Genomic DNA, 27,988 nt, shown 5'->3' on the forward strand with positions numbered 1-27,988 from the left:
CACAGGGATGGATCTCTTTAAGGAGATCCTGCCTAGAGTAAGGAAGATTCTTTCAGCTGCTACAGCTTCTGATTACCATGTATTGCTTAACCTCATGCTGAAAGAAGATGTGATATCCAAGGAGTACCATCAAGCCTTGCTCCACGAAAAAGACAGAGAGGACCTGGCAAGGAAGATATCTTTGACATTTATGGAAAAATGGGACCTGTACCTGAACACTGTGATTCCCCTCTGTTGTTTAAACCTCTGTGGCAGTAAGCCTCAAAGCATGACAGATAATGAACCAACAGGAAGCAAATACATTTCTGGTAAATCAGCCTCTTTTTTTTTTTTTTTTTTGCTTCATTACAGATTTATTTCCTTCATTTTGAGATTGTATTGTGGCATAATGCAAAGGACATCAGTGGAGAGCAGGTGGGGAAGAGAGCAGAATGTAATGCAAGAGCAGCTAAAAAGAGACCCACTCATTCAGACTAGCTATCTGATAATAATTTTCATAGCCAGGCCATAATAAAACTTGGTTTTGGTTTTTTGTCACCTTTTGTAGTACCAGAAATGCCAAGTAGGTTAAAGAGACCATGATAAGGTCAGTTTTTCTCAACTGACGTACCAAATATTGATAGCCTGAGTAGCACCAAGTAACTCTGGGACAATTCTAACATCATCTATACTGTGTAAAATGGCAGAACTCCAGCTTAAAGTTCAGAGTTGCTTTACAAAACTAAGGGAGAGTAAAAGAATGTTCAGTACAATACTGGAATAGTCATGTAAAACTGATGTAAGGATCTTGGGGTGCAATGTAGGGAGGGATATACAATTCTTCCTCTTCTAAAGTACAGTACTGGACATGGCTTTTCAAGGCATGGATGAAAGTATCAGGGAAGTGCTGGAGAAAAAAAAAGTAGAATAGCTCATGAGAGGGCAAAATACTGACCTTGAAGATTTTAGTGCTGCTATTACACACATTTAAATTAATGCCAAGAATTTATGTTTTAAATGTAAAATAGCAAGTAGCCTAGTGCCACTTGTGCAGGGTGTATATATAGTCTGGTTTCTACTTTTAATAATTTCCTGAAGTACTTAAAGAGATCTGCTCCTTCACGTTTTTGTTAATTGTAGCACCTAAAATTTTCCATTGAAAGATCTTGATCCTGTCTTGTCTGGTTCTGTTATCTCTGTCACAAAGTCTGTATTTGCTTGAGATGTGACAGCGAGCTGAAGCACATCAGAAGAAGATTCATTCATCACATCTTCCACCATTGTTGCCATCCTCTAGATTTTGCAGTGGAGATGGGCTTAAAAGACCTATTTTCAAAAGCATTAATTCACCAGGAAATGACTCAAGTTGTATTAGAAACTTGAGCTTCCTTTGAAGCAAATTCTTTTCTGACTTTCTCTTTTGAAACCTGTTAATTTTTCAGCCTTATGTTCAATTGTTGTTCAGTCTGAAGAAGCCTTGCAAAGAAAAGTCAGGTCAGGAACAGAGTGATACTGGCAGGTTTCTCACTGACTGCTTAATAGTTTTGCAGCTATTTCTTCTACCACAAAACAGATCTTTGCAATTTCTGGAGAAAAAAACTCCTAGCTTTTGTCCTCTGGCAAAATGCAATATTAACATCTGTTTTGCTGTGCTCCCAACAGTACTCAGTATGTTCTGTTCCCTCCGTTTGCAGTAGGGCAGCATATGAGCAAACATTGAAAGAAAGAAGCTGATGGTTCCATGAGAAGCTTATGTAGTTCTCATCTACCTCACGGTCTCTTGTTTACCAGACTGCTTTTCCCTCCATCTCTAAAGACAATCTTTGGAGACTGGTTTATTGGATGAACCAGCAATTCCTTTCTGTGGTTTCTGAGCAGCCCTGGGTGTTGTACGAAAAGTGGACAACAGTCTTTGCTGTGGTTACAAACCGGCACCACAGTAAACACCTGAACTCTTTTGTTCCACAGACTTTCATTCTTGAAGTATATAGATAATCTTATGGGATTACAGCCTTAGAAGTTGATAGAGAAATCTGCTTGAAGGGCTGATAGAGGGCCTTATAACTCATGAGGTTGTGCTGCATGTTAGAATAGGGCTAACAAATAACCCTTTTAAGTTTTGTAGGAATTTCTCATGCAGTGAGACTGTATTGTTGTCTCCTGTCAAACCAGAAGATTAAATACAGAATCTGTATTTGTGCAGCCTTTTGTTGTTTTCTGCTCTGAATGCTGTTATACCAAGTTGTTGCTTTTCTTCTAATGTGCTTAGAGGAATTCCAAGAACATAGCTGCCTGGCTGGTTAGAGACCCCAAAGAGGCTAGTGCTCTTCATCTCAGGCTGGTCCCTGTAAAAACTGGGAACAGATCAGCCACCTTCAGGGAGGAACCAGCTTTATGTCTTCTCGGTGAGCATGTTCCCATGGAACCTGGAAGAAGTGGATCTCCTCTGCAAAGGTAAAATGCTTGCACAGGTCAGCGGCTGCTTTGCTTATAGGACTTGCTGCCATGTGCAGAAACAATTTGTTACCAAGCAACTGATTAAAAATTTGACTTATTGAAGCAGCAAGTCTTGGATGTTATTTACTTCATCAAATACTACTTCCATACTTTCCCCTTCAGACTCTGTGGTGGAACTTTTGTTATCAGCTATAGCAGGTGAAATAATACTGCAAAAAGTGTCTACTCACTTGACAATATATTTAATTAATTTCTAATGTGTATAAGTCTATGCATGATAAAAAAAATAGGCAAATAAGCTTGCAGAGCCACACAGGAGCAGATAACAGGTATCATGGTAGGAATGCTCATGAATGAAGTTGGTTTTCAAAAGGTTGTTTGTCTTATGCCGTGTAGGTGCTGGCGGGGTAAGCTGTGATTCAGTGAATAAACATTCTGTCAGATGCTGCTAGAAGCAAACCCTGAACTCCATGTGTAAGCCAGGCAAGATTTAAAAGCTCCTGTTCTGTATAACCATCAGACTTTCCGTGTTGGGCCAATAGCAAGCAACACTTGCACAAGATACCAAACTGATTTTACATTGGTAGAGTCTATGAACACGTGAAAGAAAATACTTTCACTTCTGTTAACTCAAATGGAGCAACAAGGTAAGAGTGGTGGCATGCTGCTTGCTTTATTCTTCCTGATGGACTGTTTAACAGCATTACTTTGGGACAGATTTGAACTGGAATAAAAAAGGAGAGGAAGAATTCTGGGAGCACCAGGAATCGTTACCGCCGACTCTCATCCAATTTCATTTTCCAACTGAATAAATCTATTTCTAACTAGTGACAAGTGCAAGCTCTTCTTAGTGCTGACAGCTGGCCATTAAAGGTAAGAGTGCTTATTATACAAGATGGCTAGAAGGGAGGTTCCTTTAAATTTTCCTCTTTGGAATTCCCCCTAAGCCTTTAACTTTTCTGCAGTGACTGATCTGGCTCATTTCCTCCTTTCTGGTGTCACTTTCTGTAAGCCCTGAGCAGTGATAGCAACTCTGCTCGTTTTTTGGTACTGAATCCAGAAAGAACAGGAACTGTCCAGTCTCATAAGGTTAGTTTTTCCTCAACTCTTGAATGTAGTGCTGTTGTCATGGTAAGTTCATCTTGCCTTTTGTGGATATTGGTAGCTATGATGTGTAAATATCTGGACAGGTACTGCTTGAAATATTAGTAGGTTGAAGTCTGAATGAGGGTGAAATTTTGTAGAGTTTTTAGTGATTTTGCTTTTTGGCTAGCCCTGTTAGTTGGCTGGAGCTTGTTTCAGACTTTAAGAAGTTACTTGGGTTTTGTATAAACGTTATTATAGAAAGTGAAACTGAGAATAACTGAAGAATCTGGCTTATTGCCATTTTCTTTGGAGACCTGGCAAAACAACCTAGAGCTTTATTTTCCCATTTAGGAAGGGTTAGATTCTCTTGAATAAAATCTTGAGTGCAAATGTACTTTTTCTGCCAAACAAGCTTATATTCAAGGTGTCTGCTCTGCCACTTCATTTAATTTCACTGCTGGGATAGAAGAGTTGGGCACAGCTGGGGCACAGAGGTGATACTGGTTGTGAAAACACAAATTCTGCATTCAAATCACAACTCTGACACCTGCAGGTTAGTACTTCATTACTCTGTCTGAACTTGTCTGTCTCCTGCACAGGCCAGTAACAGTTATTTTATCTGTTGTGTTGGTCACTATACAGCTAAGTTCATTGAAAGGCAGAAGCTCCTTTCACGTGGTATTTAGACTTTTTCTAACTTATTTAAACTCATCTCTAAGGGAGACAAAGGAGACTGTGGCAGGATATAAAGCAGGGTTTTTTTCCAGCATCTTCTCTGTTGTTCCTTTTTGCACTATAAAGCCCATGGAGAGTAACACAGCACTCCATCGGCAAGATAGAAAGGCTGTTACTAACAGTAGTATCTTTTCTTCAATCAGGTAATACTAAAAGAAGAGTTTAACTGCCTTTCTGATATAAAGTCTTTCATAGATATGAAATAGAGGCTAAAACCTACAAAGCTAAATATAAATTGAGCACCATTACTTGCAGTGTACAAATAATCAGAGGAATTGTTATTGATGGATTTGGGGAGGGGAAAGGTAGGCAAGTGACTGTATCATGGAGGGGACTTCATCTCTCCTTGCTGCTGGCTTGCCTATCTCCTGCTGAATGTTGCCCCAAAACACTGCCTGTGGCATAAGCCAGGAAACATATTCCTGCCTCCTGGTGTGTTGCAAACAGTGACATAACCTTTGGGGGGCACAGAAGAAAAGAGAAAACTTTCTAAGGTGGAGCTTTTAATCAGTGCTTCGCTGGGCTTCTCACTTAGTTTGATATAACCTGGGTTTTGTCAGCTTACTTCACTCAGATTCTTGTGTAGCACTTAATGGGCATGGGCAGTGGAAAGAAAATAACATTTCTTCAGCAAGCTTTGTGTTTAATATTTCACAATCCTGGTTTCACAGCAATCCCACTCTCCTATTTTTCTGTAATCTAAGACTTAGAGCTGTAATGATGCCATACTCTGGTTAAGAAATGTGTGATTTGCATGGCTACTACTACTATTTTCTGTGAATTATCCTCAGCTTCCTAAACAAGTACAAAAATTAAATTGTGTGTGTGTATCCTCTGTTCCTGAAATTGCTTAGATGCCAAGATACCATCTGTACTCATTTGGGATATTACCTGTTGGTTCAGATTTTAACAAATCTCCTCAGAAGCATCCACCTTATTTTTAGAGTACATGTTACATTACTGTTTGTATAATTCTTCTATATTCTCTTGATTTTAATTAGTAGCAGACCCCATAGCCTTCAGTTCTTAACATACTGTTCATCTAAAATATAAGACATGATTAAATCAAACAACTTTCTGAATGGCATAGAGATCCATTCAGAAGCACATCTTGTGTTCCCCCGCCCAGCCTGTGCGTGATGTGTGGGGAGCCCTGTCGCAAAGGACAGCATGGGCATCCCTGGGGAACTCTGTTCTCCTCTTGCAAGTGAGTGTGGGACCTCCCAGGTCTCCCACAGAGAGCTGCTCTAGCCTTTACAGTCCTAACACACAAATGATTATGAAATCTTTTAGGCCTCTGATAGGAAAATGTGCCAAACGCCCATTTTGGCAGCGCTGTATGGGACCCCAGAAAGGAATGTGCTACTGGGAAACTAAATTAGGGTATGAAACAGTGGAGAAAGTATTGCGTAGTACAGTGCTTATTCATCTTTGGTCTCAGGCTAGGGACTGCTGGGATGCTGTGAGAAAAAAGGGGAAGCTCTGGGAAAGGAATTGCTGTTGTAAACAAGCTTGGTAAGGTCTAGTTTCGTTTTGTGTGCTCCAGTTGAAACATGTAGTAAAACACTCACTGTCCCTGTGGTGTAATTCTCCTTGCCTCTGATGCTCTCAGTCTAGATTTCTTCATCTTTCAAAAACTCACTTTTTTCGTGCATCCTGGGACAGAGTGTTTTCCATGGAGGCATGGTGATTTTAGTGCAGCAAAGCACAGCTGCTACTAAGAATTTGTTGGTTCAGCTGCAGAAAGAAATCACAGCATCCCAAATCCAGTGTAGTCAGTAGAAACACAGCTATGTATAGATTTGTGTCAAAACCAAAGTATTGGAGAAAAACAGAGGGTTAGCTGAGGGCCATTCAAGAGTGGCAATCTTCATTTTTCCCAAGGTAAAAGGCTATGTTTCTCTTACTCCTGTGCTCCTGGATTATAGCACCTTTTATGTTGGGGTATTTATTTTCCTTTAGCTAGAGCTGGCACTGGCAAGACTTCCTCTTGGTTGCTTCCTGACTTCTTGACTACCATAGCTGAAAACACTTTTTATTACTTATGTACTTATCCACAGGGAAATACTATTGAGAGAAAGGTTTTAAATAACAAAGCTCTTATTAACTATGACTTTAATTAAGTTTAGTGTTTCCATGAAGATTAAGTAGGCCAACTTAGTCTCTTTCCATAGGATGTGCCTGTTTCTTTGTCTTCTGTAATCAAGAATTTACTAATCACTGAACTTGAAGTGATGCATTTGTCTGTCTTGGATTCCCTTTGTGGCTTGTGCCCAATTAGTTCTCGGTACCCAAATTTGTACTGACTCAGAGTTTCTGCTTCACCTTCACAAAGTCCTGCAACCTGGCATTCTGAAAGGCCCAACACTGTTTAGACTTTGCATTAATTCAACAAGGGAATGGGCAAAGTAAAATGTTACAACAAACTGAAAATTTAATCTGGTATGTTTATGACTTCAGTCTTGGTCCTCATGCAGGTTTGTGAACTTCTGCTTTCTACTTATAGCACAGCAGATAATTCTACCATATTTTTGTAATCTTTGGTAATATAATGAGGCCTCAAAACATGAAAAATGAGAACTACCTGAGTATAGGTAACTCCTACTCGTGACCTCACTTTGTCCACCCACTCTTCTGAGTTCTGGCTCTAGGTTTTGGTGTCTTCTGCAGCAAAATGCAAAGAGGTCCATTTCCAAGCTGGAAGGGAAGGGGAGCTGCTCAGAGGGACGTTCTTGAAGAAGGGTAAAAGGAATGAAGATTAGTTTGTAACAAAGCAGCATGTGGTAGCCCGTGGCTAGGTCTGCTCTGCCTTTCATCAGAGGTGCAGTGTTCACTGTATTTCTCTTCTTTCATGGTACAGTGGGTTGCTTCCCATTTGCACAGTTCAGCAAAGTAGACATGTGCAACCAGGGACACAATAGTCTCTGTTAAAGACAGAATATTTGAGAGCTGACCATTGTAAAATACAGTGCTTGATGCCAAGGTGAAATTTTTCATGGTTGTGGTGTGTGGACACCTATTTAACAGGATATGGTCTGGAAATTTTCCTGGTGGTTCATTTCATGCTGACATCTCAATATCATGCTGGAGTAAATTACTTGAATCGCCATCCCAGGTGCCATTTGTATCAGTGGTCTGTAAACACCAAGGAGCAAATATTTGGTTTTGAAATAGTTTTCTAAAGACTGAATAAACAAGTGGTATTATATTACTACCTGTAGAATATCTAGGAAGAATGATTGAGTTTATTCTTCTGCTGCTCCAGTAGCAGGAAGGAAATACAAGGGATTTAAAATTAGGTGGAGGAAGAGATAAATTTTATTAAGACATGTAGCTGCAGCAGTCTAAGCAGGTCTCATATAAACAGGGATGACTGGAGCAGGGAGCAGCTTAGACCAGTTGAATTAGGGTAGATTTAGTTTGGGTATTAGGAAGGAATTGCTCACTGTGAGGGTGTGGAGACCCTGATACAGGGTGCCCAGAGAAGCTGTGGCTGTCCCTGGATCCCTGGCAGGGTTCAAGGCCAGGTTGGATGGGGCTTTGGGCACCCTGGGCTAGTGGAGGTTGTCCCTGCCTGTGGCAGGGTGTTGGAAATGGATGGGCTTTGAGGTCCCTTCCAACCTAAACCAGTCTGGGATTGTGTGATTCTACAGTTTCTCTGGATTCAGTATGGTGCACTGCTTCAAAGGCTGTAGCAACTCCCAGCTCATGAGTAGGTACGTGCTTGAGTTCTGAGGGGGAAAGAAAATTCATTACAAAATTGTGATGGATTGTAAATTGCAGTGAGCACCCTGTTACAAGAAACAAATACCCAAGGTAACCATTGCATTCTGTACAAAATCAACCACGTGGCTTGGGAAATATTATATAAATAAATGTTCTGTGTTTTGCTGTTACTTCTTGTGCTGAGGGAATGTCTCCTAGTGCCACCTCCAGGGCTTAGAAGCTGCATTTAGTATCCCAGGCAGAAGCTGCTTCTCCCAAGAAGAAATTGTTCTCACAGTAAAGAATGGGATTCTTCTCCCATCCTCTTCACTGCAGCCCTTCTCACTTCACCAGTACCTGCTGGACCTGTGCTTGCATCATTTACTTCCTGATAAAAATACAGGAGTTGTGACTTAGTGAATACTTTGGACTTTTGGTCCAGGCCCCTGTTTGCAGTGAAAAATAGGTAAGGCTCACTGCAGGCTGCCCCTGTATCTGCAGGTTTAAGTAACTCAGGATTACAACTCAACACAGGACTTGGTAAGCAAGGTTCCTCAGCCTTAAGGCCTCCATATCTTGTTAACAGGAATCCACAGTGTGGGACTTGTAGTTTTGGTTGACAAAAGCTGGGGTTTTGTCATAGCTAACTGTTTTGTGATTTGATTTCAGACTGCAAGAGACAAATCATGGATTCTCCATTTGTGCCTGAAAATAGCTATCTTGATTTGCTGCACAGCGATCTCGATCCATTCCACCTGTATGCTCTCCTTGATCCAAAGTCATCTGGAAATGAAGCAGGTGACTTCCCTCCAGGTTAGTACACCACTAAAAAAAATGCTTGATTAGTTTGGTTATTGTACTGTAGGTTATTGCCACCTCCCACAGCCATCTAAATGGCAGCTAATAGTGGTGGCTGGATTAAATCCAGTTGACACTTGGTCTTAGGATGTGGTAACTTTGTATATTTATATATAAAACACTGACTGCTTCCAGAAACTGTCATGTTTTACAACTGTATGTATTTACAGCTTCCTGCTCTGTGACCATACAAAGCATACTATAGATGTCACTCATGAAAGTGTCAGACTGTTGTCTTTGGTTTACATGTAATTTCTGTGAGTGGTTTATTTGCAAATGTTCCTGGTTTAAGCTGGCCAAGGGTAGTTGTCAAAAGCTCTGCAAGACAGAGTTTTAGAGTTTGTGATGAAGCCCGTCTGGAAGGAGAATAGTAATTTAATTTCCTTCTGAGATCCTAGGGCACCAACACAATGGACTTTCATTTAACAGCTTTTGGGGGCACAAACCAAAGATTTTATGATTCTGTGAGAGGAGATGGCAGAAGTGCCACGGCATTAAGGTGATAAGTTCTTACAGGTAATCAAAATAGGAGGTTGCCCTGGCTCTCAGACTTCTTGAATCTGTGTGGAGGTTGTGGAACGTTCTGCTCTCCATGACTTTACTGGCATAAAAGTATGAAAGTGTATCTGTGCTACTGACTGTTGTGGAGCAATAGCAGAGCTTATTTTAAACAGATGAGCTGGCCTGTGGGTTGAGAGTGGCAATGAAAGAAGTCCTATAGCTCTGTGCCCAATAGGTAACAAATGGTACTGAATTGGAGAATACCATTGCATCCTCTTTGCTTTCATGAGTGAGCAGTGTGAGCAGGTATGTGAGCAACTGAGTGGACAGCAGAGCACCGGAATTGGGAATCATCTTTGTGATTTTTTCCCAGGTTGAGCTGTGCTCTCAACTTCTGTTAATAACAACCACAGAGATGTTTCTTCACTCCCATGACCTACTTCCTCAGTGACTGAAAGTAGGATTAGGGATCAAGGACTGACTTTTGTTATGTCAGAGATGTGTCTCTGATTTGAATGCTTTGGAGCCTTAGCAGTGTCTGAGATGGTGTAGATAAATTGAATGTTGTCAGAACATGGCACCAGTTATTGGAAGATGGACATCTCTGCTGTGAAGATGCTAGCCTGGTCCTTGGCATGTTTTTGATCTTGGTGAACCTGCAACTTCACAGGCTGTTTGTTAGCTGCACTTCAGGGGTTAACATGGACCCAGCACTGTTCTAAACAGGGAATTTGAGTGGTACCACCATATCCTGAAGAATACGAAGGTTTAATATGGATGAGTCCAGGCCATGTGTGTAGGCTTTAGTGTCATTAAATGGGCTCTGGAACTGTTTTATTTACTGGGAGACATAAATCTCAGCATTTAGCGAATGAAAAACGTTGATTTCTGGGTGACTATAAATTACTGAGAATTTGGTTCTGTCTCTGCTTGGCCAACATACTATGAAGAGCCCAAGCCTTATCCTGAAGTAACAAATCTGCCTCTTCTGTATGTCCTGTTAGTTTTTTATTCCTTGGTTACTGTATTCATCGAGCCATTTACATACTTCTTTTTCATTCTAGATCCTGAAGTTGATGCCAACAGCTATGATCAGTTCAGTAATATGGATTTCCTGTATACAATGGAAAATAGTGAAAATGAAGATGAACTGTATCTCTGTTCTAACACCACAGAAGCTTATGCTAGAATAGGTATGAAAGTCATTTTTAAAATTTTTTAATAATTAATTTCCAATGATTTACCATAGCTATTTCTTACTAATCCTATTTTCAGTCTAAAGTAGGAGCATGTACTCAAGCAGCCTGTCCCTCATGCATGGTAGATCTAGCTAGGGTACCTAAACCTGTGCATTGTGGGGAAACAGGCGAACTGTATCTTGTGGTTGTTGGGGGAAAATCTCTCTATTAATGGCTCCTTCTGTTTAATACTTCCTGTCTCCACTTCTCCTTTCTCGTGTTCTTTATTTCCTGAACAACAATTTACAAGAAAAACTTAACTCCTCTATTTTGCTGATACTCTTATTAACAGAATTCTGCAGTAAGCTAAGAAGAGCTTTACTGTGAAATTTACTGTGTATTTACTGAATTCCTTTTTTTTCCTTCCTGCTAGCTGAATTAGCAGAATATGTGCTCAAAGATCAGCAGGAGAAGCAGGTGGAAGATACTTTTGGTAAGATTTACGTGGCAAAGAGTGATTTTCTCCATGACACTGTACTGACTAAGACCTGCACTGTACTTCATCCCCACAATTTGAACCCTAGTAAAGTTTCTATACTTGTGGTATCCTTTTCTTCCCCATGAGAACTGTGTCCCAGGATTTTCTTGACAAACTTTGAGGATTTTCTGCATTCTGCAGGCCTTACTCAACCATGGCAGTTTTATCTCTGACCAAGTTTGCTCATCATGTTGCTATGGTCATAGTCTGTGCACAGCTGAACTGTCTAGTGCAGCATATGCCTTTAATTAGCATCAGAATTATTCTGATGTCTTCTGACCCACCCAGAAGACTTAGCATGCAGTTCATCCACACTTACAGAAATACGTGTCCAGGATGGACAGAGGTGCCTGAGGAAGCAGATTTTACTTCTTTCCCTGATCAGTGCAGTGATGTATAAATCTAGTAAATGATTCCTTCGCTCAGTGCTTGACCAGAGATAATTGCTTGGCTTTTTGGTACAAAATCATGTTTTGATAGTGGCATAAAGGTAGCTGTTTGCTACTTATAAATAGATAAAAATATGTGGGAAATCCATAGAATATCCTGGTTTATGTTTGAGCAAAGTAATTCGGAATAATTTACCAAAGGTCAGTCATTCTCTAGGACAATTCTGGTTACAGGAAGTTCACATGAATTTTTAAATGCTTTTGACTGCTCTGTAGTGTGTTTCAAATTTGGAGGTTTTTACACCTAATGGCAAAATTTTGTTTTGGAGGAAATGAGATACAGTATTAGTACTTAAGTATTTGCCAGTAGAAGAATGATACAGATAACTTCATGGTTCTTACAACAAAAACTATAAAATCTGTTTAGAACTCTTTATCTCTTAAAGGATCTAATCTTTTTTTGTACATTCAATGAGTAAATAACTTCACTAGTACTGAGATCACACTGCAATACAGCTGTGATGTTTAATTAGGCAGTGAATTTATGACTGTAGATTAATATTTCACGGTTCAGAAACTAACACAGGGTGACACAATCTGCATTTAGAGCTTGAGGCTTTCTAAAACATATCAATCTGGGTATGTGTTTTACCATGTGATTTGTATTTTATCTTATTTGGAGCATCTTTGCTGGCTGTTGGTGTGATTCTCTTGCTTGTAGCTCTTTCTTTAATTTTGCTAGGAGAACAACGATTGACATTTGGCAATATTTCATATTTTTAGCAGGGAACCTTATTTTGGATGAAATGACTACTGAAAACACAGAGAAATTTACTGACATAAAGATGCAGAAATGTCACAAACGAAGTAAGTGAAAAATAGAGTTTGAAAGGCTGTAGGGTTTTAATTCCAAATTTGTGTTTCAGTGCTTTAGGTTTAACACAGCCTGGATGCATCTCTTCTGTAGTTCTTCCCTGATACCACCAGATGTTACTCCTCTGAATCTGTTCATCCTGAGCAGGCTGGAAGTGAAAACAGCTGCCCCAAGAACATTCTTTACGATTCACAGAATTCGTTGTCCTGTAACATGACATTAAGCATGTCATATTTCTTGCCTTTTTTTATCATCTGTGTGACTATATTAACTTTGTTTCCATCTATAGCTTAGGAAGTATTAGGTGAACATTTCCCTCTTTAATAGCAAGAAGAGCAGCAAAGCTCTTTGATCACTGGCACAAGAATCTGCAGCCTAATTGAAACTTCACAGTCAGAATAAAGTACCACAAGGGTTTTCACATTCGTATTTTATACAGTGGACCTGTACAGTTCTGAAATAGCTGGATAGCTGAATTGAAACTGGTAACACTCCCTTCTACTTAAAAAAATTAAAATACATTTCCAAGGTGGAAACTTAAAATTATCAAACTGATTCAATTTTTGTCACTTACTATCACCTTTCTTTCTTTCAGCCTTCTTAGGCTCTGCAGAGAGTTGCTCTGAGGCTTCAGAACCCAAATACAAGAAAATTGGTAAGTTTTTGGCTGAATAGGAACAGATTATTGAACACATATTGTCTCATGTTCCAAAGCCTCATTTTCTGTAAGGTAACAGATTGTAACTCTACCTTCAAGGGAAAGTTTGCTGTCATAGATTTGGTGATACAGAATCACTGTGCATTTTTCTACTTCCAGCAGAGTAGAAATCACTGTAGAATCCCATTCTTATACACCACTGACTAATTCATGGTGCAACAAATCTGTGCCCTCCTATCAATAGCTATTAAATGATGTGTATTGGGACCAACTACACTGTAGCCTGGAAACAGTTAGATCCTTATGCTTCCAAAGCAAGTGTTCCTGCCAGGTGATAGAAAAATTACTTTCTTATCAGCAGAGGCACAGTTGAACTTCTCTAAATCTATCTGGGAGCAGAAAGCAAAACAGCAGAGAATTGGGCCAGAGGCAAATGTTGTCATTTTTATCACATGCACTTTTACTTCTGCTGGGCAGCGTGGCTTAGGCCAGGGTTTGGAATTTCCTTGGTCTGATCCTCTTTAAGTGTGGTAACTTCCAAAATGCAGTGAAATATACTAGTGAAAGCAATTGTAAAGCGACAGCTTCTTGGCCCAACACATGCTTTACAGTACTTTAGACCAAAGTAAGGATGAGAGGAAGGGAAGCTTTTAGATGTTAGATGCTGTTAGACTGTGAGGCAGTACCTTTGGCCAGCAGGCAGGCTATAATTTGTTCCCTAGGTGTAAGCTGCTGCAAAAGTTTTCTTAGCTGTAGCCTAAATGAGTGTCTCAAGCATAGCTAAGCCAGCAAAATACCCTTCCAAAATCTGTGTCAGAGCAATCACCTTTGAATGAATATATTATACTGTGTTTTGAAGTGACACGTGCACTACTGCAAGCTAGCATGCTTCCCAAGCCTCTTAAACAGACCTCTGGCTACCAAACCCCATGGGCCATGTACGTGTCAGGGTGGGAATCCAAAAGCAGTGTGTTACCTAGAAAGCCATCCAGAGACTGCTTGGATCATGGGATTGCACCTCAGCAAAATTCATGCTCTCAGTTGCCCAGCAGTTGCTAAGGAGCTGGCATAGACTGTGACCTGAGCTGGATTTCCAATGCTCATGTGTACTTCTCCAGGGTTGTTGAGTAGTGTTAGCTGTAGAAAGAAATACATTTGCTAGTTCTGGAGTTCCTGCTGACTCAGGAAAAGTTCCTGGCAGCTAGTACCCACTGAAGGTGGAATACCTTCTGGCTGCTTAAATTCCTTGATAGGTTTGGTGCTTTTTAAACGCCTGTGTTTGTCACACTAACAATGAGGAGTTTTCAATAAGGAAACACATCAGTTTCTGATTTAAAAACAAAAGAAAAAAAACAACAACAAAACAGTAAAAATACAAATGCCTCACCCTAAAAAACTCATATTCCAGTTTGCATTATCACCACAAAGCTAACAGGTACTTTGTAAAGCTGCCCATCCTTTTCTGGAAAGTGCCTAGAATATTATCACACTCTCTGTACCAGATCTTATCTGACCTTAGCAACACAACAGTGATTGGATAGGAAATCACATGGGAATTTCCCATGCTGATTTACAGAGGAGCTGAGAAACACTTGTTGCAAAAATGGAAGGCTCCTACATCCTGATAAACAAAATAAACACATCCCACCCTAAAAAGCTTGCACTCCAGGTGACAGTGTGCACTATGGTGGCACAAAGCCCACACAGGTTTGTTGCTCCTGATAAAGGTAAATCATCAGACTGCAAAAAGGGATACAATAGAGGCCTAATTGTTGCTGCTAGGCAGGAGTGGGGAAAGAAAAGTGAAACCAAATCTTAAAATAAGCATGTGGCAAAACAAAGGAAACGAGCAGACTACTTCAAAACAAGCAAGTGTATCTTACTTGATTTGTAAGAAACTTTTAATTAGCAGATGAAATCATGCAATGCACTTGAGTCTCCCTCCCTGTTTCTTATCTTCTGGGAATAAACAAGTGCTGCAGGCAAAATGCATCTTTTAAAACTCAGGTGTTTGTGACTGTTTTCTGAGAAACCTTCTTAACACATTCTGTTTGCCTTTACAAGCACTGCAGAGTCAAAGCAGAGAGTCAGTCCTCAGTTTATTGTACCCGAGTCTCTAATCTTCCACAATATGAAAGTAACAAACCATGTCTGGGCAGCAGTTCAGCCACTGTAAAACCTTGCTCTGTCTTACCTGAAGGCCACCTATGTATAAGGTCATTTACATCTAAACACATCTAAAAGGTTTCAAGAAAGAAGACAGACCATGAAAGATTTTTTTAAAAAGGTAAAACAGTGAAGTACTGGAAAAAAGTGATCTACAACAGAATTTCATACATACATTTTAGATGTTGAGACCTGAGTAAATTTCCTGACACCAGTGAGTTGGAAAGAAGTTTTTTAATTCCTGGTATGAACAGTACAGTTATTGGTGTGCACCTGTCTACAGATTGATTTATGCAAGGGAAAGCTCTCTTATAAATCTGGTCATTGGCCATGAAGAATGGCAAAGAAAACAGGATGAGAGGGAATGGCAGCAGGTTGCACCAGGGCAGGTTCAGGTTAGAAATTAGGAGAAATTCCTTTTCAGAAGGAGCAGTTGGGCATTGGAACGGGCTGCCCAGGGAGGTGGAGGAGTCACTGTCCCTCAGGATGTTTAAAGAAATGCTGGGTGAGGTACTGAGGGATGTGGTTTAGTGATACAGGTGGCAGGAGAATGGTTGGACTAGATCATCTTAGAGGCTTTTTCCAACCTTAATCATTCTATGAATGAGTCTTTTATTTAATTGGTGAAGTGATGGTTAATAAATAAGAGAACAGAGTTATTTACTATATGCTAATCTAAATAATTATTTACTTGTTTTAAGAATAAGAAATAACAAAATTTTCATTAATAAGCTTTGAGTTACTTCCAAATCCTTTTTCATCCTGAAGTTTGTAAAGGGCTGCAGGATAATTACCTTTGCAAGAGAAGAGCAAAAGCTAGGTTAGAATTTACTACCCAGGTTTTGTCTACAAATCCTAGCAATGGGCCATATGGCCACCTTGCCTTCGTCATGTTGTGTAGCTGACTCCGCTCATGGAACACTGGCAATTGCTAATGGCAAAGACACAATTCAACACCTTTCACTGTTAGATCTATACTGGAAGGGAACCAAAAAGCAGTGGGTAAATTAGAAGTCTTGAAGTATCCGATGCTAGCTGAAACAGCACAAAGTAGCAGAAGAAATTCTGTCACACCCACAGAAGCTCAGAGCCATGGCTGATTAAATTGCAAGCACTGCATCATCAAAACATTTCCCAGTGTGGATTCAGATGGAGGATGCTTGCTAGCTGCTTGTACAAGGTGTGTGATGTGCCATTATGTGGAAAAGATGTAATGCAAAGGATAGTTAAATTAATTCAGATATGTAATATTCACATATGTTGTCTCTACTGGATCTATTGTCCTTAAGCACTTTTCCTTAAGTTAGTAGAATTTCTCTCTAGACTGTAAAAAACTAGGGGTCACTAAAAGCTGGGTGATCCCTTTTATTTCATATTCATCATCTCTTTTAAGAGGTTTTTTTAATGGGTTCTATGAAGCTCATGTGATCATAAGAATTCTGGATCATAAGCTCTCCACTGTGAATATTTGCTCAGAAGCTGCCAGGAAGCATAAGCAGCTTTTAGAAAGCTTTTTCTTTCTTAGAAACCAAAAAATTTTTACAACAGACGAGTGATAATTCTGCACTAATTTCAGGGTCTTCATCACCTTTGATTCCAGAGTATCTACCTGTTGATGTGAAAGGGTGCCAAGAGAATACAGGCTTTGCAGATCATCCTCAGCAGATACTTAACTTTGTTATTGGAAATGGCACATCTGATGTTATAATATGTCCAGGTAAGAGCAGTAACTGTTTCTCCACATAAATAGGCAGAAAGTACTGTTAAATCAGCACTGTCAGCAAAGTACTAAGATTCCTTGTTTCAGTTCCTGGTAGCTATAATAGGCTGAAAACTCTCTTTCTTGCCAGTGCTGACCACCTCTGTGGAAACAGTGATATCCCCAGGATTTACAGACAGTTTACGTGGTAAGTAGAAAATGATTTTTTTAATGTATTCAGTACTACTTTGGATTGGGAGAGGGAGCATATTGTTTCTGCCCAAAGCCAATTCTTCCCTCCAGGCTTTACTCATATTGACCTTATTGAGGAAAATAAAAATGGAATTTTCTTCTTTGTATTGATCCCTGGCTGCTTAGTCCAAAAAACACAGAGCAGATAAAGAGCTGTAGAGCTAAAGGTTTGAGTGTTTGTTAGCAGTTAATCAACTGTGTCTGCTATGAAGTCCAGGCTCTGGAAGAAGACTTCTTGTCTAGTTAAAACCATACCAAAGCCTGATTGCTTGAGCACTCTCAGTTGTGGAGGTTGTGCTGGTACTGCCATGGCCTGAGGATCTTAAATGCTCAGTGCTGGAGGCCAGGCTGCAGTCTGCTCACATGGAAGCCACAAACCCCAAGATGATTTAACTAAACAATACAGAAGCCTAAGATACAGAAAAGCTTATAAAGAAATCCGAGCCTTGGTTAGGGCAGAACGCTCTCACTTGTGGGAACAAACTTTCCTCACTTTTCTTCCAGCTCTCCGGGAGCTGTTAGAACAGGGAGTTTGACTTCAGTGGTTATTTAGATTCTGATCTCTATGTGCTCTGCTGATTGTAGCTGTTTGCAGCTTAGTACAAGTGTTTTGTTGCCCTCTGGTGCCTAACACCGGTCAGAGCACCAAAATTTTAAACGCTAATTAATAGGCAAGTACCCTTAGGTTTGGGGAAGTATTTGTACATGATATATACTGTTGATGTGAATACACAATACTAATAATCCCAGCTGATTTACATATGTGAGTATGTTGCCAACCTCAGAATTCCAAGAGCATCAGAAAAAACAGTGTGTAAGCTACCAAGCCAGCCTCTTTTCCTTTTTTTAAAAATTGACACCTAATTGATTTAACAAATGCTGCTTCCCATCTACATGTCTCATTACAGCTTTTCTTGGGTTTCCATTCTGTTGTTTTCATTTGATAAAATAAATATTAAACAAAATCCAGGCACTTGCCTGAAAACAGGCATCTCTCCTTTCTATTTAATACTTTAAGTTGATTTTTCTCCTACAAGGAGGAGAACTATATATCAAACGTATGGTTTCACTGGAAAAAGGACTTGCTTGTTAGAAGTCTGTGGTTGATTCCCTGATAGAAACAATTCTGAACTCCAACCATTCCATCTGCTGCTGGCATGCAGGGTAGGAATTGATTTTCAGATGTCTGAAAATTTAAGATTTGTATTTTTTAAAAAAAGCACATTCTACATCAAGAGGAACCAAATATTATGGTAATGAATATGTTTGTACAAATCTAGGGAGATTAACTTGTTTTGCTCTTTATGGTTTTTCCCTCTCTCTGCTGAGTGTGGTTACTATTAAACCATTGATGAGCTTGGGTTTGTTACAGTGTCTGTGAATTTAAATCCTGTCCTGCATATGCAAAGCTTTTCCTGCCAAAGGTTTTCTCAAAACTGATATTCTTTCATTATCAGTGTGTAGAAAGTGTGTTTTCTGTGAAAAATTCCCATTTTCTTTGTGCATGGCAGACACTGCTCATCTGAGCAAGTGCAGGGTTCTGCAGTAGCTTGAAAAAGGCAAAAATAAAGAAAATTGGACAGTGATAGTACTTTGTCAGGAAGAATAATGGGTAAATTCTGTTCCAGATAGTCACTTCTCTGTGACTTTCATCCTTATTGCTTGGTTACAAGGTGTAGAATAACAACAGGAAGATACTGCTTTTGATGGCACCAAGAAGTGTCATGCGAGAATGTGAATCGATGAGAAACACTGACATGTGAAAAGACCAGCGGATGTCACCTTGTTGTTATAGGCCTGCTTCATACAGCTGTCAGGACAGCTGTTAACTTGTGTGGTGTCATACTGCCTGCAACAGTTCATGGCAGCTGAATTGTGTGAGGATTTTTTTCCTTTCCCTTGTAAAACAAAGTACCTCTTTCTCTGGATGGTGCATAGCATACATTGCAATGAACTTGAAAATTTGCATTAGTCTCATTGTTGAATTGGTGAAGCTGAATCGATGGCTGTCCAGGTGTCTTCCTCAAGCACACTGGTTTGTTTCTCCAGGTTTAGAAGTCTTCAAAGAAGTCCGAGTTCCCATCATTTCTTCTGAAGAACCTTTCAAAAGACCAAGTGAGTTTAGATCCCTTGAACTTAAAACTTCTGGTAATTTTGGGCTCATTTTTCTTCATTTCTAGCTGTTGTAGGGATTGTCATTCAGCAATTTGTTAAGCCACTGTTCTGAGTGGCTGATTGCAGTTCTTGGGTTTATGACATAAGACTTGTCTACCTTTAGATATCCAGCTGTAGTACCCACTGAGAACATCAGTCTACTTGACTGGTTTTACCATATGCATAGACACCTCCGAAATTTTTCAGTTGGTAGATCTTAAAGTGTCTACTCTGCCTGCGCTCCTAATTTAATTACCTGCAGTTGCATGGGATAAATCCAGAGCTATGGGCTTTATAGGAACTGATGCATTTTGGCCATATTACACCTATGTATTTAAACCACTGTGGTGCAATGTTGTAATCAGTAGACTGGTTTCTTCAGTTTGTTTGTTCTCCTTTTTCTCCAGAGCCAGTGGAAGCTTTCTGTACATCCCTGAAGGATTATTTCCGAGACGTGTGCAAATCTGTGGCCATGGAGCGTGAAGTAACCCTTGATCACTTATTTATTGAGGGGACACTTGTTCAAAGCCAAAATGAAACCAAGAGTGGAAAGAGCAGCACAAAAGCAATGGAAAAGGAGCTGGTAACTTGCAGCCTGCAAGGGAAAGAAAAGACATCCCTTAAAAGAAGCCAAATATTTCAAATTCCAGGAGGTAAAGATCTAGAGACTAAAGTCATTGTGGTGCTGGGAAAAGCTGGAATGGGCAAAAGCATTCTTGTCCAGAAGATCTGCCAGGACTGGTCCAATGGAGAGTTTTCTCAATTTGAATTTGTGTTTTGGTTTGACTGCAAACAAATAAGTTTGCCTGAGAAGCGATACAGCCTGAAGGATCTGCTTCTGGAATTTTTTGTAAAACCTCAAGAGGGAAGTCAAGAGATCTTTGAGTATATATTGCAAAATCCTGCTAAAGTCCTTCTGGTTTTTGATGGTTTTGAAGGGTTGAATGATCATGAGAATTCTTCTCGTGGCTTGGCCGGCCAGCCTGAAAAAGACTTGTGCACTGTAAAGGAGCTGCTTTCAGGACTCGTCCATAAAAAGATACTCAATGGTTGTACTTTATTACTTACAGCAAGACCAAAAGACAAGGTGTATCAATATGTGTCCAAAGTGGATAAGACTATTGAAACAATAGGATTTTCCCCTCAGCAGAGAGAATTGTACATCACCAAATACTTTGAAGGGTTACCCTACTGTGATAAGGCACTGAAGTTAATAAAAGAGTGTGAGTACTTGTTCAGCCATTGTTACAGCCCTGCTATGTGTAGATTTGTTTGTTTTCTCTGTGAGATGATGCTTGAAATGAGAGAGAAAAGCCTTCCTTCAACTCTTACTACAGTCTTCCTGAAATTTGTTCAGCAGAAGATAGTACCTATACACACAGAAGTTGCAGCCAGGCAAGATCAAGAGAGTCTTGCTATGCTAAGCCGTATAGCCTGGGATCTTGGAGAAAAACACCAAAGTGCCATGAAAAGTGATCTTCTTCCTTCTAAGGAGGTTAAAGAGTTTGCTCTGAAATATGGATTTCTCCTGCCATTTGCATTCCCCAGACATCCAGATAGCAGAGAAGAGGAATTTGGGAGCACATTCTCTGATTTTGTCATTCAGAATTTCTTGGGTGCACTTCACCTTATGTTGGCAGAAGAGATCAAGGATAAAAATCTAACCAAGTACTTGTCTTTTCCATCCAAGAAGAAAAAACCTTATCACTGGCTGTATTTAGTACCTCGACTTTTGGCAGGATTGTTGTTCCTCCAGGATGACCCTTGCTTCTGCTCCCTTTCAAATAAGGATGTAAAACAATCAACCAAGAAGCAGAAAACACTCCTGAAATCTATCAGAAGGCTGCAGATAAACGAGCTCTGTCCAGAGAGGTTACTCGAGCTTCTGCATTGTATTTATGAAACACAAAACAATTACCTTCTGCAGCACGTGGCCTTAAGGCTCAAGCCAGACCTGTCTTTTCTGGGCATAGTTCTTACACCACCTGATGTCCATGTGCTGCACTCTATTTTAAAGAGGTCAAGAAAAGAGTTTTCCTTGGATTTGCGGAACAGCAGCATTGACCTGCAAGGCCTAAGAGATTTGGTTGGCCTGAAGAATGTGGCATCGTTCAGGTTGGTCATTCTGTGTAGGTAGTAGTGTCATCCATAGGACTGTGTGTAGATGACACAACAACAGTGGTCATATGTGTTGACTTCACATGTTTTGTCACTTCACAGGGCCTCCCTGGGTGATACAGTCAAGCTCTGGAAGTCTTTAGAACAGACAAAAGACTATGAACTGCTGAGAGCATCAACAGAGAAATTTGTTCTTGATCCCTTTAAGGCAAAGACAATGAAGGATGTCAGTGACCTTTCAGACCTTGTAGAGCTGCAGAAGAGGATGACCAACTGGTAGGTTCCTTTATGACCAAAAGTTCCCTTAATATACCAACAATTTAAGAAAATGGGGGTTCACTGACAGTGCTGGAGAATGGAGACCTCTGCTTGTCCAAAGAAGCAACTAAGGCAGTGCAAGCTCTTGGATTGTCTCAGAGGGTTCTCCTACCCCAAAGTGCAGTGATTGTCATGGCTGGGGAAAGCCATGGCAGCAGCAGCACCATGCAGAATATTTATCAAAACTGCCAATAAAACAGCCAGGTATCATTTATTTTTCCCTCAGGTTTCTTTTAAATCTCTGAGCATGTCCTCTTCCAGTGGCTTTCAGTTACACATGGGCTTAACTGACTCTTGCCTCTGTAGCACCTGAGCCCTACATGGAAGCCTGTTTTGCCCTGCTCACAAGTGACCTGAGCTGGTCCTTTAGCTCAGGATGTAAAAACTGGTGTTACATGATCTATAAACCTGGTGTTTCCTCCCTGCTCATGGTGTGGCTGGGGACTGGTTGCAAGTAAAAGCATGTGGAAATAAAGCATTTTGGTTGTATTTTTTTAAACAAAAATGGTTGCTTCCATTTTAACATGGGCAGAGTGCTTAGATTAAAATACACATAAAGTAAGTTTCATATCTGACAAAAAATACTTGATTTAGAATAATGTATTTTTAAATCTTACTGGAAAAATAGCAAATGACTGCACTATGAAAGGCAATTATCAGATTTAACTTAATTGAATATAGGAAGCTTGGAGTTCCCTGAAGTTTCCTGGTTCCTCAGTTCATGTAGCAGTGGTTTATTTCCTGTAAAAGCCTGCTAAGAAACTCTTTTTAAAGTACTGTTTCCACAGCTAAATATTTCTCACACTCTGGCTCTGCTGTGATTTGTTTAGTGTGCAAGATGCCTCCGGCTGCAGCAGCTATGACATTCCCACCATCAGAAACCTCAGAAAACTAGAGTTTGCGTAAGTGAGATTCCTCTGTGCATTGATACCTCATTATGTTTAAGACTGAGAAGAGTCATGGATATTGGCTGTAGTCATCAAACTGAGTTATACTTGGTTTATGGTAAAGCATTTATTTCTGCTTTGCTTCTCTCAACTAGATTTATTAAGTTATGGCCAAAAGTTAAAAGGTGTCATTTCTAGCTCCTGCAGATCCTATTGATCCTACAGATCAACGTGGTTCTATCAATTTGGTTTGATTTTACTCCAAGTTAGCTCCTTATCACCAGATTTAGTTCTTGTGCCACAGGGTATGAAATACCCTGATTGTGATCTAGCTACTTGGGAAATGTTTTTTTTCCCTAGAAATGTTCAACTTTCCCATCTGAGTGTCCCGATGTACTTTTCTGCCCTATCTCAGAGCTCAGACCGTGAGAAAGTCAGAGAAAGCTTCCCAAACAAAGTATTTAGCACCATGTCCTTGGAAGGAGGAAGACTGACTTGGAAACATTGAATCTAAAAAAATGAGTAATGCTTCTTTTTCCCCTGAAACTGTAAGCAGCCTCCAAGGCTATTCTATTGCTTAAAATATCCTGCCCTAGTGTGAGGAGCAGTTTGGACAGAAATTGCCCCAGTGCAATGGAGAACTCTTGCCAGGTCTTTCATCTCTTTCCTGCTCTTCACATCTGCCCCAGTCAAGAACTGCTATGCTTGTTCTCACTTCTGATCTTATGCTGCCTTCTGTTCTTATTTCCTCTCCTCTCCCTTTATTTTGTATTTTGATTAAAATTCCAATCCTTTTAACTTGGTGGAACTTGTTCTGATACCAAGGAAACTCCAAATAAGAGGTCAGCATCTGAAGGAAAAATGTTCAGAGCTGAAATATTGAAGTTCAGTTTATGCTTTAAGCTGCAGTAAAAAGTAAAATGCTGATCCTAAGTTAGCCCAAATTACCAGTAACTGGGGGCAGGAGGGAAGCAGAGAGGGTTTTTTTAATCTCCATTATTAAGATTATCATACTTTAAAAAGAAAAACCTGTAAAAACAGGAAAGGAAATGCAGGAAACTAAAAGAAGGGAGATGAATCTTTCAAAGAATTACATTATAATGCACATCCTGCAGCTGTTGCACAAGCAAGCTCTGCTCTAACTTTAGCCTTGCAGGGTACTCATCTGGAGGCTTCAACACAGACATCCTTGCTGCAAATTGTAGGGAATGGCTGCTTCTGAGGAGTGTAAACTAGTTTGCATTTGGGGCTGCAGGGGAAGAATTTAAAAATTCATAACTTCTGCTGTTTATGTGCATGTGAAAAAACTGCTGCCTGTCTGTATTTTCTTCCAGGCTGGGTCCAGTGTGTGGCCTTCAGGGATTCCTAAAACTTGTGGAAATTCTTGCAGCATTTCCATTACTTCAACATTTAGAGTGAGTAATGCCAAAGATTAGCTCTGCTAATGTTGCTCCTCAGCAGCCCTTGATGAGGGAGGAAGCTCATATATCCAAGAAACATTTTATTTGCCAGCAAAACTAGTTACGTTGAACAAACTGAGCACAAACATCCCCAGAATGTAACAGCAGACTCAGAACAAGCACTCTTCATCCTCCCTTAAGACACATGACAGGAGTTTGATACAGCTCCCTGTGTGTTCTTCAGTGGTCAAAGGCTTGTGGGAAAGGTTCAGTAAAGAGCCCCACTGGGTGCTCCCCCTTCCTGCCACAGCACTGATCAACACTGCCTGTGGATTAATGATTTCTTTATCCAAGCTCTGAGAAATACCCAGGCTCATGGTGATGCCCTGAGGGACTTGCCGTCACGTTCCCTAGGAGAGAACAGGCTCCCTCCTGAACCAGAAGCAGTGCTGAATTTGGGGGTTGATTTCAGTATTTGTGCTGGTACTGTGCATCTTCTGCTGCCAACAAACATCCTTAACTCCTGGTAGAACCTGTAAGAGTTTGAGCTTTGTGGATTTGATTCATATAAAAGACATTAAAAAGCCGTGCACAGCTAGCAGCTGGCTTTGTTCTGCCCACGTGTTTTCACAGTCTTTGTCACTTCATTTACTAGGAGCGGTATTAGAAATAGAGTTTTAAGAGCTCCAGTTCCTATTTATTCTGTGGTATCCATGACAAACCAGCTGTCTCTGAATTTTAATCTTCTTTACTCTATAAACAATTGCAGCAGCAATACTCAATATTCTGCTGTCATCTCGGTGGGAAGGTTACTGGGTTTGAGAGGGCCTGTGTCCTTACTGGCTCAGCACCTTGGCCATTTGTCTGTACTGTAGCTGGCCTTTTCAGGATGGTTTTGGAAAACAATAGATCTCTAAAATTGGAATGAGTCCAGTGTATTTCAGCCTTATCTGTCAGATTGGAAGTGAATCCAGTATCTAAAATTGTGACTATCTCAAACTCCTCCGTCTCGATACCTGAATGAGGAAAAACTTCACTTCTAATACTCCCTATCTGGAGAAGGAGCTGTTCCGGCAGGGATTTACAGCATCTGCTGGATTCTGACAGTTCTGTATTTCTGTGTGCAAAGGAAATCTCATTTCAGCAGAGCTGGAACACGGCTCTTTCCTAACCGTTTTACTAATCCTCAGTGTCTGGTGGAGGCAAGGCATTAAGTGCTACAATTTGCATATCAAAGGAAATGGGTCAAGCCATTCAGAGAGGAGAAAAATAATTTCTTACACTGTAAATTTGGGAAGCAGAGAGCTGCTTATTAGAGAAGCTGCAATTTGTGTGATGGTTCCTGCTGATTGAGGCTACTGCAGAGAAGGAGCTTTTTAAGATACATAGAGTGGTCTCTGAGGTGAATAAACCACAAAAGTCTAGATTAAAAGGGAAGCTTAATTCTCTCTTTGTCATCACCCAGCCTTGATGCTCTGAGTGAAAACGGCATAGGAGATGAAGGGGCGAAGAGTCTATCTGAAGTCTTTCCAACCCTGACATCACTGGAAACACTAAAGTAAGTGCAAGGTTAACAGTTCTGGAAAATTTTGAAAAGAAATAGATTAAACCTAGAGCCTTAAGGGATAATATGGTAACAATTACGGGCACAACGAACCCATGGGCGTGGAAGACCAGTGAGTCTATAGACATCCTTAATCTGCACATTCATTAGAGAAATATGTTAATCCTGTGGCAATTCCACATTTCCCTTCAAGTGCCATAGTTTGTCTTTTCTCCCTGCATTGGTCTAAACAGGTTCTCTAAAGAAATAAAAGATACATTAAAAATCAATATTCCCCGTTCTGTAATCAAGTAGAATAAATGTTCTCCACTAACAAAGTGATCTCACTGTAGCTTATCACAGAATAAGATAACAGATGTGGGAGCGGAGAAACTGGCTACAGCTCTTCCTTCCTTGTCTTCATTAAAGACACTAAGGTAAGTGGCTGCATCCTGTTCTTGCTATTTCTGCCAGAAAGCACAGAGTGTGGAACAAATATGTACACTGTGCCACAGCCAGGCTTCTGGTTTCATTCTTGCATAAGGTCTTTAGGTAGAAGAGAAGGAGAGAAATGTATGACCCAGTGTAGACATGCAGAAGGATCTCTCTGGAGTATAATGGGAACTGTGCTGGTTTTTAAATTCACTCCATACACTGAGCTTGCTTAAGCACCGTGCTAAGCCCTAAGCCAGCAACAAGGTGGGGTGTGTTTTTGTTGATATGGGACCAGTCTGGCAGAGGCCTGACTGACGTGTCTCATGGGGAATGCAGGGAAATGTGCTGTGCAGTTCTGGAAATTTGCTCACATGGAAATCTTTTGAATGCTGTGCCCCAAATCTTTGAGCTTCATTTTCTTGCAGATTTTTAATTTGATCTAATGTAGACAGAAATGTTCTCATTATTCATTAAGAATCTAGACCTGTATTTGCTGTTGCTGTACTAGCTGGAGAAGAGATGTGGCCACTTGACTTGATACAGAAAAAAATTATACTGTGTTTTAAACATTAGCTGCAAATAGATAAGGATAAATTACAAGTTTGATGTATCAAGTATCAACCATATCTGAAATTCCTTGATCTAATGTATAATCTGTTTCTATTATCCATTCTTCAATTGTGACTATACTGGTTTGGTTTTCTGCAGCTTATACAACAACAACATCTGTGATTTGGGAGCAGAAAATCTTGCAAAGGTTCTTCCTGCGATGGCATCTTTAAGAGTGCTGGAGTGAGTATGAGATCTTCTGAGAGGGGACAGGAAAGCTAACTTGCTTGGGTACTGAAGATTTCAATCTTCTATGCATGGGGTAGAGGAGACAGAATTTGAGGAATGAAACTTCACAGAGAAAATGTGCTTACACAGAGCCCAGAGGGTCTGTGGTTAGAAAGGACTATGGAGCATTGCAGAATAGGGTCATGGGGAATTGGAGAAGGACCGTGGGTATATAGAGTAAGGACTACCTCAGGTGAACTAACTTCATGAAGTTCCAGTTTGACTTTTTGAGTGTTTTATTACAGGTTTTTGAAATCAAGGATCTATTTGGGTTTTGGGGTTGGTTTTTTTTTTTCATTTTTCCCCCATCTGCAAATAAGCCTGTATAATATTTTTGATTTTGGACTGTTTGATTACACTGCTACATGAAGAGATGTGGATTAACAAAGGTGGTTTTTTTCCTCAGCATTCAGTATAACAAAATAACTGGTGTTGGAGCCCAGCAGCTGACTGACAGCCTACGAAAATGTCCCCATATAAAGAACTTGGTGTGAGTCTTGCTCTTTGCTTTGTCTTCATCCTGTAAACTGGGTTAGAATTCACACTCAAGCTGTGTTCTGTATTTGTCAGATTTGTAAGAGTCACATTAAAAAGACATCACCAAAATACAAAAGCAGCCACAAAAATGTTAAAGAAGTTGTGTTTCATTTCAGCTGCATTAATTCCCAGTCATCCCAGGCAAGCAAGCTTGTCCTGCTTTAATCATGGTTTACATAGAGCCTCCCCTTGTTAATCTTCTACCCTCCTGGGGTACCTGACCTACTCTGTGCTGCAGGACTTGTATTTGAAGGATAAACAGTGAGCACCCATCATTAGAGGCTAAACAGACTGAAGCTGCCAGTACGCATTCAGGGGAAGGGAATTTGATAGACAGCTGAAGAAGAGTTAGGGAGACATGGCTGTAGTGTGTCCTGTAACTGGAGCCAGACAGGTTATGGGGGAGTGAACTGCTTTCTTCTACATGAAAATGCGTTTTCATTTGCTCCATATCTTAATTACTTTTCTAGAATGGTACTTAAAAGGGAAAGGAAACTTAAAAGAAAAAGAACAAACACAAGAAAGCACAAACATACACAAACCCAAAACAAAAGCACAAAACCCTGTGAAGTAAATCACACTTCTTAAAATCTTGAAATTTGCCCTTACAGGATGTGGAACCCCACCATTCCCTATGGAGTTCTCGAACACCTTCAGCAGCTGGACTCGAGGATCAGCGTGTAG

The 27,988-nt window shown here is 40.3% G+C and overlaps 1 protein-coding gene across 1 annotated transcript; it reads left to right on the forward strand.

Annotated features, from left to right (window-relative positions):
• Window positions 1-7: 7 nt before the first annotated feature.
• On the forward strand, window positions 8-27,988 carry CIITA (class II major histocompatibility complex transactivator; the record flags this gene model as incomplete). The annotated part of the gene is made up of 17 exons (XM_084270921.1): window positions 8-308; window positions 8,632-8,775; window positions 10,386-10,514; window positions 10,933-10,992; window positions 12,210-12,293; window positions 12,905-12,955; window positions 16,701-16,841; window positions 19,125-19,190; window positions 19,637-21,344; window positions 21,450-21,623; window positions 22,496-22,567; window positions 23,887-23,967; window positions 25,418-25,510; window positions 25,849-25,932; window positions 26,639-26,722; window positions 27,174-27,257; window positions 27,916-27,988. 17 exons carry the CDS (start codon window positions 8-10, stop codon window positions 27,986-27,988), a joined length of 3,429 nt encoding a protein of 1,142 aa, XP_084127047.1.

Source organism: Gallinula chloropus, assembly GCF_964237585.1.
Source record: "Gallinula chloropus genome assembly, chromosome: 15".
NCBI classification, from domain to species: Eukaryota; Metazoa; Chordata; class Aves; order Gruiformes; family Rallidae; genus Gallinula; species Gallinula chloropus.